The 13,160-nt window shown below is 37.5% G+C and overlaps 1 protein-coding gene across 5 annotated transcripts in view; it reads left to right on the top strand.

The window, feature by feature from the left end:
• The window catches only part of cpeb4b (cytoplasmic polyadenylation element binding protein 4b), a 51,238-nt gene extending 38,428 nt beyond the window's left edge, over positions 1 to 12,810 (top strand). For 3 of the 5 annotated variants that reach the window (XM_038292086.1, XM_038292088.1, XM_038292085.1), the window contains 7 exons: positions 1,213 to 1,236; positions 2,910 to 3,080; positions 3,179 to 3,268; positions 3,504 to 3,622; positions 3,736 to 3,850; positions 5,767 to 5,948; positions 8,739 to 12,810. In XM_038292086.1, coding sequence (XP_038148014.1) covers positions 1,213 to 1,236; positions 2,910 to 3,080; positions 3,179 to 3,268; positions 3,504 to 3,622; positions 3,736 to 3,850; positions 5,767 to 5,948; positions 8,739 to 8,966 — 929 coding nt within the window. In that variant the 3' untranslated portion in view covers positions 8,967 to 12,810. The remainder of the gene's footprint in view (positions 1 to 1,212; positions 1,237 to 2,909; positions 3,081 to 3,178; positions 3,269 to 3,503; positions 3,623 to 3,735; positions 3,851 to 5,766; positions 5,949 to 8,738) is intronic. The other 2 variants (XM_038292089.1, XM_038292087.1) reach the window with 1 other exon arrangement.
• Positions 12,811 to 13,160: the final 350 nt, after the last annotated feature.

The raw sequence follows: 13,160 nt of genomic DNA, 5'->3' as shown, positions 1-13,160 counted from the left end.
CCCCCCTTATAAATTTTGTTATAAATTTATAAAAAAATGTATAATTTCTTATAAATTATTATTCTTATTATAATAATTTATAAGAAACTGAATTTCTAATTATGAAAATGAACAGAAATGCACTCCCTGAGTTAGGGATGCACGATATAATCGGCCCCCTATCGGTATGGGCCTGTATCGGCCTTAAAACTGAATATCGGACATCGGCCACCCCACCGATATTTAACCCGATATTTGATCAGCTTCTGAGTTTCTAAAGTCTAAAAAAAAAAAATAAATAAATACTACTTCTTCTTCTTCCTCAAAAACTTCTTTTTTAGACTTAAAAACTTCTAAAGACGAGGGAAAAAATATTGATACATTAAAATATCACATTATTTTCATATGCTGATATATTTCCATTTAAAAACACCATATCAATCTCTTTTACTAATGAAATATTGCTATATGTCATCGTTATGCTACGAAATCCCCCGAAAATTCACAAAATTTTGCCATATTTTTATATGTTGATATACTGACGCAGTATCGATCTATTTTACTAACAAAATCTCACAAAGAAATTTCACGAGATTTTTAAAGTAAAATAGATCGATACTGCGTTTTTAAAAATCTATTTGATATCAGCATATGAAAATATATTTGAGTATATTATTTTTCAAAGTTTCAGAAATGGATAACAAAACTGCTATTTTCAATGACTACTTATTTTTGTCCAGCTTTAACATCAGTATCGATATCGGTTATCGGCTACATGAGTTTTAAAATATCGGCATATCGGATATCGGCCAAAATCCCAATATCGTGCATCCCTACCCTGAGAATATATTTCTGTCTGCATAGCCTTTTGAGATGTATTAATACATAAAATAAACTTTGACGGATCTTTTTCCTGATGTATTATTTCAGTGTTCCATACATGGTGGAGAGTCTTATGTTCATTTTTCCATATCAGTTAAATCCCAAACCAAAGCTATAAGCAGTGAAATGAACCACTTTGTCTCTGCTTAGATAAACTGATAACCATCTGTCTGAGCAGCGCTGCACTTTGATTATAATTCCAAGCTGATTAATTGAAAGAAACGTAACCAGACTGACTAACTGTTGTGGACATTGTCATGAACCACCTAGCACTGTTATTAATTAGGTTTTTATGCCACATTTACAAACAGCCTCTCCTTTGATATATTTTTCCCTTCGTTCCACATGCAGCCAGGAATTATAGCAGGAGACGAGGTAAACATTTATATAATGTATTTTATTCTCTGTGCGTTGTTTTATTTCACATCTTTAAAATCTATTAACCAAGTTTATTTTTTTTCCTATTTAAAGAATAGTTTTATGTTTTATTTCACACTACCTGCATGTTGGTTTTGAACTTTTTTGTGTGTACCAAGTCATCTAAATGTAATCCTGTTATGAACTTCTGAAACTGTCGTTTCCTCTCATTAGGCTTCAGTAGCTCACATATTTCCTCTCCTCACTTACAGTTTGCAACTTGCAGTCAGTGTTACATCTAGCAGTGAGTTAATGAGGCAGTGAGGCGCACAAAGCATCGTATGTCATTCACTCAGCTCTGCGGCAGGAGCGCGCACACGTCACACGTAGAAGTTCAGACTGGCCTCATTGCATAAACCTTTATAAACCAGTTCTGGGCAGTTCAGATGAGGAGGTGTAGCCTCCACATGTTCCACACTGAAAGTATTCAGATTTAATAGGACCACTGTGTTCATCTGATTAAACCTGCATGTTCACTGAATCCCCTTGCATGCTTCATGGGAAAATCATTCAAATTAAGAAATTTTATTACGGTATTTAAATTTTATTTTTACACATATTTCTTTACTTTTGGGGTTGATCAAGTATTTCCATTACAGTCCTATCACAAAGTATTGATACCACTTTTATTTTACATTTTGAAACCACAAATCAGTTGAAGTTCCTCCTCGCAAAGAGGCCCCTGGTGACTCTGGAGGAGCTGCAGGGATCTACATGTTTTATGGAGGCTCTTGACATAATAATTAAATGTTTTCATGCCTTAAATTATGCCTTTATGGGTGAGTTGTTAAAAAAATAAAGCTGGTGACAGAAAGCTATAAAGGATTTGCTTACAGTTTCCACATCAGTCATGTAGGTTGCCATGCAAGCAATAGGAAAATTTGAAAGGACTCATAGGACTCATAGGAAAAGAAATGAATATGTGGCAGTAAATTACCTTTAGACACAAATGCACATGGTTTGCAGATAATATGCAGGGGAATCATTTATTAAAAGGGACAGCTGCCTGCTGGTCAGAACTGATAGAAAGATGCATGCAGCTAAAAATGAGCCAGTTTTGAAAGAAACCTTGTTAGAGAATATAGAAGACTGATGACGCTTAACCTATAAAGCTGATGAGGCATATAATATAATATATAATACACATTTTTTTCATTAGTTTCTCATTATGTGAATGTTTAATTCACATAAAAGGCCAACAACTAAGTGGAAGTTGGTGATTGTTACTTTATAAAATGAGAAGAAACTGATTTGGTATGAATACTTCTGCACCTCTACCTGCCTGCCTTAAACGCTGACATTTTCGGGTTGTTCGTTTTTTGTTTTTCATTTGTATTTGTATTTTTTTAATATCAGGTGGTTCTCTTGAGCTTTCCAAACGCTTTTGTTTCAGTTGTCATTAGTATAGGTCTTTGATCAAATCATTAAATGTAAGAAACATTTAAACATGATGCTGTATCAAAGGAAGAAGAGAGAACTATCCTCTCCTCAGTTTTCACTCTTTCATGCACCACTGAAAAGTAAAAAAAAATCTGATGAAAACATCATCTCCACCACAACTTAGCTCATCTCTACCCCTTTCTGCTCATGAAGGGAAGTCGATTCACTCTGACCTCTTTCTTTTCTCACAGGCCACTCCTCTCTGTTTCCAATGGAGGATAATTTCCCCGACGACGAGCGGGCTGATCAGGGCCTGGCGGGCCTCGGCTCCCCCCACTGCTTCCCGCATCAGAACGGAGAGCGCGTGGAACGCTACTCGCGGAAGGTCTTTGTTGGCGGACTGCCACCAGACATAGACGAAGGTACAAACATTACTATTAAAACCTAACAGTTGTTTTACTGGTATATCTGAGGTGTCTTATGTAAATATTTAAACTGATCCTTTTCATTTCTGTTCCAGATGAGATAACTGCCAGTTTCCGGCGTTTCGGACACCTGTTTGTGGACTGGCCTCACAAAGCAGAGAGCAAGTCCTATTTTCCACCTAAAGGTATTGTAAGATTTGCTTCATCCACATAGCTGTAACTTTAGGTGCTCATCTGAATCAATTTCGATCACATTTGCAAAGTTTCTACCTGTCAGGCTGACTGCCTCATGGTGTAGAACACAGGGATGAATTTGGAGATCCCATACACAGTTGATGCAAGATGCCTGCTAATTTCCACCTTCTGTGTCAGTACTATGTGGATCGGTGTGTTTGAATGACCTACCTCTGTTTGGTGCAGGATATGCCTTCCTGCTGTTCCAGGATGAAAGCTCGGTGCAGGCTTTGATTGACGCCTGCATCGAGGAGGATGGCAAACTGTACCTGTGTGTTTCCAGCCCCACCATTAAAGATAAGCCGGTTCGTTCAGAGTGATGCACGTTTCCTTTTTGTTCTTCTAGCTTTAATGACTTTAGGAACTGCTTTATTGAAATTCCAACACTTTCTGTGCGTGTGTTTAATGCATGCATCAGGTCCAGATCCGCCCGTGGAACCTGAACGACAGCGATTTCGTGATGGATGGATCTCAGCCTCTGGATCCGAGAAAAACCATCTTTGTGGGAGGAGTTCCTCGTCCGCTCCGTGCAGGTATCCTCCGGCTCATTGTTTTTCTTGAAGTTACATTGAAAACAAGTGAATATTTATAATGCAAACATTTGAAGGTACGCACTGTGCATATGGGCCAAATTTCAAGCATCCATGACCCATATTTTGAGTCCTTTATGAAAGGTCCCTAAAATGTTTCTCATGTTTGGTCCTCATCTCTCTCTCTCTTAATAATACATTCCATCTAGTACCTTTTCTATTTCATTCCTGTTTATTTTTTACTCCTCTCTGCAGTATTTTCAGGCCTGCTTGGTACTAAAGCACCTGACGGTATTAAAATGAGCTCTTTGCTGCCTGCTGAGCCGTTTAGTGTATTAAAATGTTTTTTCTATTCTGGTAGCAGTGGTATTTGTACTATTAGTTCCCGACTGCACTGCTGATTGTTGAGCTGTAAACCTTCATTTGGTTGCTCTAGTAGTAGATGAGGTCATCCACAGTAAATATTATGCAAGCCCCTGTAATATAAGGATTTAAGCGGAAAAAAAACCAGAAGAAAAACAGCAGATTATTATCAGAGATGAAGCCTAGAATCTTATGGCAACTCAGGAGGAGCAGCAGACGTCTTCAGCTCTTGATGAAAAATCAGTTGACCAAACAGCTGTTGGTTGTGCATCCAACAAATTTAGAGGTTATTAAACATGGGAAATAAAGTGATTGTTAAAAGAAAGGAATCAAATTTCCCATTTTGCATGAGACAACCTAAGGCAATCCCTTCAAAGATGGAGGTTAAAATGAAATCTTTGTTTATTTGTGTTTGCCCCACAGCTATTGACACATCAACTTTATAATAAAAATGCAAATATGTTTTCTATTTTTGCCTTTTCTTTTGTCATGTTAATGAGGAAATATTGTTATTTTGTTTGTGTTTTCTTGTCAATGTAAAACTGTCCACCATCTTCGAAAGGTGGCTCAAGATGCCAGTGTGCACAGTCTGTTTATCTAATAAAGAAGCTGTCGCATGAAACATAATTTTAGTGCCACATCATGGTGCAACAAATGGTAGTGTGCAAGCCTATCCTGTTTATCAGGAAACTACAACTGCTCATCATGAAACACGGTGTTGCAACATCATTTCTGCAGCAGGGACTGGGAAGCTGTTTAGCACATCCTCCTGGATGAGTGTTTAAAACAGTGGACAGCCACTTGCATTGGGTCATTAATACAGCAATACATTATACTGAGCATGCATGCAGTGACCATGGAGAGGAAAAACCTCCAGTAGAACCATGCTTCATTTAAATGGCTTTCTGCCCACATTGATTAGAGGGTGGAGAAGACAGCTTGCACACAGAACAAACACATATGCACAAATCAAGAGGTACGTTAGATGTTAAAGAAAATTAAAGAAAGATGAAGCTAAATGCATGCAGTCCTAGAAGAAACATTCTTGCTAAAGAATTGAGAATGGAGAAGGATAACAAACTTAAAAATAGAGCCAGTGCTATAACTAGAGTGTTAGAATGGCCCAAAGTCCAGACCTAAACGTTGATGTTAGCTCTACTTCAAATACGAATCATCTGAAGCCATAGAAATTGTTAAAAAAAAAAAAAAAAAAAAAAAAACAGAGACAGAAGTTGGTCCTTGTGTAAAGCTGATATGGAGGCTGAAGACAAATGCACACCACATTAGGATTTTCATTGATAAAAAAGTATTATAATCCATCTATGCAAGTGGTCAGAGCTTTGCTTTGCTTTGTTGTTAAGAGATCCTGTTAAAGTCAATATAATATATTTATGCTGATGGTTTTAATATGATGGGAGGTATAAAAAAGTTCAAAGAGTGTGAATACTAGACTGTAAAGTTAGAATTGTGTCAGTCGTGCCCAATTGACCATTTTTTACTCCGCGTCTCCTTTTAGTTAACCTTTGACAACAACTATGCTTTTTTTTTTCCCTCAGTGGAACTGGCCATGATCATGGACCGCCTGTACGGCGGCGTTTGCTACGCAGGCATCGACACAGACCCAGAACTGAAGTACCCCAAGGGAGCGGGGCGGGTCGCCTTCTCTAATCAGCAGAGCTACATTGCTGCTATCAGTGCTCGCTTTGTACAGCTGCAGCACGGAGAAATCGATAAACGGGTGAGTGGGAAGAAAAGGGAGCCTCTATGTTCTCCCTCTCCTTCTTAGAGCCCCTTTCTGTAGTCATCTTAACGCCACAGTCTTACTTCCTGTTCCTTTATCTCAAACCAAACTGCCTTTCTCTTCTTCATGAACAAAGAATGTTATTTCTTACCTAAAATAAATTAGCTTGTTGGAAGCAAGACTAATTCCTTTTTCTTATTTCAACTCCTTTAATGATGAATATTTTTTTATTTCCTAGTTAAAGAGTAGAGTGCAGATGGAGGATGGGTCACAGTTATAGCTCCTCACTATGAAGATTTGGAATTGAAGATTCGGTTTTCTTTTTCTTTTTTTCCCCCTGACTCTTACCAGGTCCCATCTTTGGTGTTTTAATTGAAGAGCTTTGTATTTGTTTTTTTCAAACCGAAGGATCTGCGCTGATCCAAGCTGTAGATGTGCTACAACTGTGAGTCACAAAATTGTGTGTGGGAGCAGTAAATAGGATTTTTACATCTGGAACAAAGGTGCTGAAATTTCCCCTCCCACTCTGCTGGAGCTCCATAAACACTTTATTTATTTTTTTGCTACTACAGGTGACATTTCTGAGTGTTAGCTGAGAAACAATAGTACCAGTAGCACTTCTTTTTTCTACTGTCATTTTTTAAAAAAAACCTCCGATCTCTGCTTCCTCTCAGTGTCACTTTCCACTTCTAGTCAGGTGGTTCTTTCATTGTTTCTGGCTGGTTAGTCGTGGATTCACACCAATATCTGCTGGACCGGCTCACATTTAACATAACCCCTTAATTATACTTTTTTATTCCACATTTGCAGAGAGAATAAGTCAAGATCCCTTTAAAATCAAGCAGACGGAGCTACTACTGAACAGTAGATTTTCGTTATACTGAGCAGTTTTGTAATATCTACCTACCAGCATAATGCCAACTCTGTTAACAGTTCAAAACACAATCTGCTCTCGAAAAAAAAGAGAAATAAGCAGAAAACTGTCATAAAATAAAACACTTTTTCATATCATTACAAAACTGTAAAATCAGCTATAAAAGCAATATTGAGTTAAACTAATATTTGAACAAATGTTTACACTACCGTATTATTAAATATTAGTTATGTCATAGTTCAGAACTAGTGTTGCGAGAAAAACAGATATCCGGTTATGAATTAAATAAAAAAAAAAAACATGGCAGCCTTGTATGGCAGGTACTTGATGACCTTTAGGGATGACCTCTGGCTCACATTATTACCTTCATACGTCTGCTGTCAGCAACTGTTTTTAGCTGAATCAATTGGAGTAGGAAATATATTTATTCTGTTATCAAAGTATCCGATTAATGGTATCATGTACCTTTTCTGAGGTTTACCTATTTTGATTTTAGATTTTTTATTTAAGACTTGATGTATCATAAAGTAAATAATTGCAGTGGTCATATTAGAGGGGCTCCGTCACAGAATATTCCTACAGTATAAGAAAACCCCTCAAAAACTGTAAACTGAGTTTTCACATTTATAATGTTTACTGTTTTTAAGCCTGAAAAGAATGTATTGCGACATTAGCTTGGCAGCTTCTGCAGCTTTACTTTGTGCTTCAGGGAACATCAAGGCTATTTGTATCTTATCCCTCTTTTCTTCTGTGTCTTTACCTCGACTTAATGTTCCTAACTTGTTGGTTGCATTGCTTCCTTTATTGCAAAAGGGTGACATAAAAGTCAAATATTATAAAAGAAACATTTCAGTAGGCAAGTAAAATGATCTACCGATGTTTTTTAGGGGATGCAATCTCATTCTATTGACAGATCATTTTATGGACCTGTTCAAATGGAGGATAGATACACCAATAAGGAATTTTTACTTATTTTTAAAAACAGTTTTGCACTGTTGTTTACTCATTTTATGCATATGCAATCTTCCTGTCACATGGTCTTATAGCAAATACAAAAAAAGCTGAAGTTTACTGCTAGGAATAAACTTCCTGCAAAAAAGGTCAACCAAAAAAAACCCACAAAATCTGATGAATAACTTCTCAAAAGAAGAGAAATTATCTGTCAATTGAGTAAAATTATTTTACTTGACAAAATTTATTGGATTAAGATTTTAAATTTGGATGCTTAATATAAGAAATTATCTCTGAAGACAAGATAAATGAGTATTTTATTATTTGTTCCTTTGTTCATTCTAGGGCTGGGTGATTAATTGTTAATATCAATGAATATAATTATTCATTTATGAAGATTTGATTTTTTAAATTTTTTTCAGATTTTTATTTTTTCGCAAATGTCATTTGTGGAAAAATTACGATATATCTCAGAGTGGCATCAATTCATCACTTTTTGTTCTTAGATGTGCAATGATAAGCTGAGGATATAACGCCACACCTGCAAACATTTAGTTTGTTTGTTTTTGTTTTAACAGCATCTCACAGCGTGCATTTCTTTGCCCTTTAAATGGAGGTCACCTCCAAAAGGGGATGTTTGAAATACGGATAGTTGCTAAAAGTAATGTCTGTTGTTTTTATTCGATTCAATTAAATCGATTTATTGGATTTTATACGGGGGAAAAAATGGAGATTAGATTTTGAAGCCATATTGCCCAGCTCTAGTTTGTTCCTTCTTTCCTGGTCTCTGCTAAGTTCAGGTTCAGTATTTAAAGCTTTATTGCTCTAGAAAAGAAGAAAAAATAAATAAATTAAGTAGGTATGACTAAGAAGTATGAAATGTTGAAATAAAAAAATGTCTGAATCTGAATCACCTCAGCTTTTCCTGAAGCAAAATATCTAATCGTTACCTTGACTTCCAGGTGGAAGTGAAGCCATATGTGCTCGACGACCAGCTGTGCGATGAGTGCCAGGGGACCCGCTGCGGCGGCAAGTTCGCCCCGTTCTTCTGCGCCAACGTCACCTGCCTGCAGTACTACTGCGAGTACTGCTGGGCGGCCATCCACTCCCGCGCCGGCCGCGAGTTCCACAAGCCTCTGGTGAAGGAGGGAGGCGACCGACCGCGCCACATCTCCTTCCGCTGGAACTGAGCGACGGAGAGGGAGAGGCGACAGAGGAGCCGGGGAAGGAGAGGTAGTGCAGGAGGAGTCGCAAATCGTTGTACAAATAAATGCACTTTTCTGTTGCTGGTTCCTTTTTTGCTCTAATTTCACCTAACAGCATTTTGTTTTTTTTGGGTTTTATTTAAAGTTAATATATATCGATATTTTGAAGATAGAAGAGAAAAACTGGAGTAGTATCCAAATATGTCCATCTAGTAGAAAAAAAAATGTAACATAATTTTATTTTTCTTCTTTTTGAAATATTTTTATTAGTTCTCAAAAACACACACATATATAAATATATATTAATATAGGAAAGTTTTGATGTGTGATATGGTACTCTGCTATTCAATTGGCATATTTTTCTAAAAAGAATATTTCCTTTTGATACAAGAGGCCCTTAAAAACATCTTTGATTTGACATCCAGCTGTCTTATATTGTAGCAGAGCTGTGGCCTTTTTTTTCCTTTTGTACAAAGTCTTCACAGCAAATGCTGCTGAAAAAGTGCATCATTGGCTATTTATTTCGGAGACGTGGGATTTAGTTTGCTATTGCTGCAAATGGCTCCAGAGCAAATGTGATTAACAAAGGTGTTGCTGAAGAAGAGTGCACTTATTTTCTGTTTTAAAGAGTGAAGACATCTTATATGAGACCCTTTTGTAGTTAACCAAAGCTGAATCCTAATTACCTTTGAAGAACTGAAAGGGCCTACTACAGGAAGAAATTGAGTCTTTTTTTTTTCTCCTGTTTGTAAAACAAAAAACAAAATCCCTCTTATATGTTCCAAGACCATACAGACATTTTGACGTTACTTGGATAAAGAAAGAAAAAACAAAACAAATTCAAGCAACACAGATTTGGGTTTCGATCTCCATTTTTTCACATGCAAAAACCAATACCTCAAACTCAGCTGCTAATGTGCCGAATACATTAAGAAGATAAATAACAGCAAGTAAGCGAGAAAAGGAAAAACAATACCACTCACTGGTGTTAAGCTTCCCTTTGTGAGAATCAGAGGGAAGTGATGCAACAGATAGAGAGCGACCTAACAGGCACAGTTTTATACGCGCTTGCTTCATCACCTCCTTATTTTTGTAATCAAACCCAGGGTTGTGCTGTGGGGGGAGGGGTAAAGTATCGTACAGTGTACAGTTTAGTGTGGGAATGTGTGGCTAAGGGGTGATGTGGGGCGAAAAGATGCAGACAGCCTTGCTTCCCTCATGTCTGCTTGTGGGCTCTAGAAAAGACCAGCAGCTAACAGGGAACAGAGGCTGGATCACAAAACCTGAGAGTTTGGATTCAGATTATTCGGGACGTGAGGTGAAGGTACAACGCCGTTTAGAAGTATTTCCTCGCTCTCTATCCTTTTCACATTTTGGTAACTCGCATGTTATTAAAGCCCACAGTCTCTTGATGGTGTTTCTGTTTCTTTTGCCCATTCAATCCGCACAGCGAGGCTCCATGTCTGGGCTTCAGTTTGATTCAGGTCTGTACTTTGACTGGGCCTTTCTATCACAGCCACGCCTTGATCAAAACTAATTCCACTGCAGAGTTGGCTAGTTAGGACGATGCTACGCTAGAAACTCTCTACCAATCTACATCCCCACAACATGATCCTTCCTCCACCATGTTTTACCCTGTGGAGATAAGTTGCATTGGACTCTGTAGCGTTAGCAACTTAGAAAGGGATTCATTTCTTTCTACTTGAATTTCTATACTACTTCAGGCATCCCTATCATATAAAATCCTAAAGTAAACAGAAATGTGAAAAGGTTTAATGGGCTGCGAGTGCATTTGCTAGGCGTCTCCTCTTCCGCGCTGTCCAAGCAGTATCCTGATTGGCTGCCTCCAAACAGGAAGCCCCTGTCTCTGCTGGTTCCCATTAAAAACCCATTTGTGCAATTCTCCTGAGTCTTTTAACGACAGAAGTGCTCCTTTTGTATCCAGGAGTGAAAGCGGCGCTCCGCGAAAGCATGCAGTGCGAGTTGATCCGCTTCGCACATCGTCGGCACGCGTTCGATTCATGGAGGGAACGACCCCTCCATCCTTTGTGTTGTTTTTTTTGTTTGTTTTTGCTGCCAAGTGAGTCCAACTCAGCATCCAGTGTTTTAGAAGCATAAATGAAGATAGTCTCTTGCATGTTTTTTTTTCTTCCTTATTTTTACAAACTAAAGTTTATTTATCTACATATATGCTCATCAATGCATCACTCCGACCCAGTTTTTGGTTCACTGTCAAGCCCTGGTGGACTTCAACAAACCAAAGATTGGCCTTTGAACACGATGCAGACGGTGCAGATATATATTCAACAGTAAACATTATAAGTGGAAAATCCAACAGGGCTTTGCAGATGAAGACCCCGGCTCAAAGGGGCGGTGGCCCTGTCAGGCACGTGTAGTTCTTTTGTTGTTTTTTTTATCTCAAACACTTCTGCAAGTTTAAAATGCACATTCCCACAGTGAAGGTGAAAAGTAATCCTCATATCTTTTCTTTGGTGTCACCGTGGCGACCTTCTAGCCGAGCATTTAAATGTCAGGGAGTTTAGTACCGAAACTTGATTTATTAACACACACTAGTGAGAATCCTCATATCTTCGGGGCGGAGGGAGGGGGTGTAGTTTTGCGCCCCGAGCGTCAGTTTTTTCGGGTGAGCATTTTAGAAGTAAAAAAAAAACACTTTGTGAAGAATTTGCTGTTTAAATGAGAAGAAAAAAAAAGATTATTTTATACATGGCCTGCTGATTTTTTGGTACAGTGTTTTCTAGCTAAATTATTTTGTCATGCACATATAAACATTTATTATGCACTACTTTTCTAAATATTTCTTTTTTTTTTTCTTCCTTTTTTTTGTCTTTTTTTCCCAAACAGTCATTTTAGGCACATTTTTCACAAATATGGGGAAACTCCTTTTTGCAATACCTCAATTTTTCACATTGTGAAAGGTAGCTTTTGTACTTTTGTTACTGAGAGATCTGCGTATACGGAGATGTTTCGTTTTACGAAAAAAAAAGGACAAAAAAAGTTGACTGCTTTCAATATATATTATTATTTTCAATTATGCTTTTTATACATTTCCGTGCTGAGGAGTCTTTACAACTTTACGAGTGTGCAGTTGTGTTGATGCGACTTCAGATCTGCAGAGGATAGACCAAAGCGGAACACTCTCGGTCTTTGTTTTTTTTTTTTTTTTGGTTTTGTTTTGGTCGTACACTAGTTGTCGATTTGGTCAATAAAAGCATGGCAGGAAGAGAAAAAGGACAAAAAAAAAAAGTTGTAATTTGGATTTGATGTAAATGTCTCCGACCTTGGCTGTGTTAGTTTGGGGGGAAATGGTAACTTCTGTCTTGGTTTCCTCTCCATAGATGGAGCGTAACATAAAGAGGAGAATGCAAAATCTGGTTCATGCTTCATGCTGAATCTCGTACCACAAGAATGGATGTTTGGTGTTTTAGATATTTTAATATTTGAAAAAAAAAAATCTATATACATATTCATATATAAATATATATATATATTCTTGAACTTGCCAACTAGCACCTATTGTAATCCTTAGCATGCATGATGGAAAAAAAAAAGACAAATACATGAATTAGATATTACAATTAACTGTTGTGGTGTGCACCAAATGTTTCTCAACTTATTACGTTAAGGACACCTCAGCTCACCCCCTCCCCTCGTGTCGATTCCCTCCGTTTCCCCTTATCCGCAGACCTCTGCAGGGATGCACACGACAGAGAGAGAAATATCTTTAATCCGATGCGGCAGTGCAGGACTTTGAGCATCTGTGTGGGAAAAAAAAAACGAAACAAACAAAAACGATAAAAAAAAAAAACGTAAACGAAAAGAAACACTGTTTTTGAAAAGACTTGAGAACTCATCCCCGCCGTGTGTCGCGGTGAGCTTACATAGACCTATCTGGAGGAAAGGGGAGCTTAAAGACTTGAATGTGGTAAATTGTTGCAAGTTAACTTCAAGTTGTTATGTGCAATACTTCTTTTAAACCTTTTTCCAGAGAAAGACTCTTTGCAATGTAATTCTTTAATGCCATTTTTGATTGCAGACATTTAATTAAAGAAGATGTTAATATGTTTTTCACAGTCATTTTCTACTGTTATTGTAATCCTTTTCATGCTGGTGTTTGTAAAAAAGAAAAAGAAATCAAACTATTTGTACTAATATAAA

This window comes from Cyprinodon tularosa, unplaced genomic scaffold (assembly GCF_016077235.1).
Source record: "Cyprinodon tularosa strain WSP-4 unplaced genomic scaffold, ASM1607723v1 ctg307, whole genome shotgun sequence".
Taxonomy (NCBI): Eukaryota; Metazoa; Chordata; class Actinopteri; order Cyprinodontiformes; family Cyprinodontidae; genus Cyprinodon; species Cyprinodon tularosa.
This window is presented reverse-complemented; position numbering and strand designations above follow the sequence as displayed.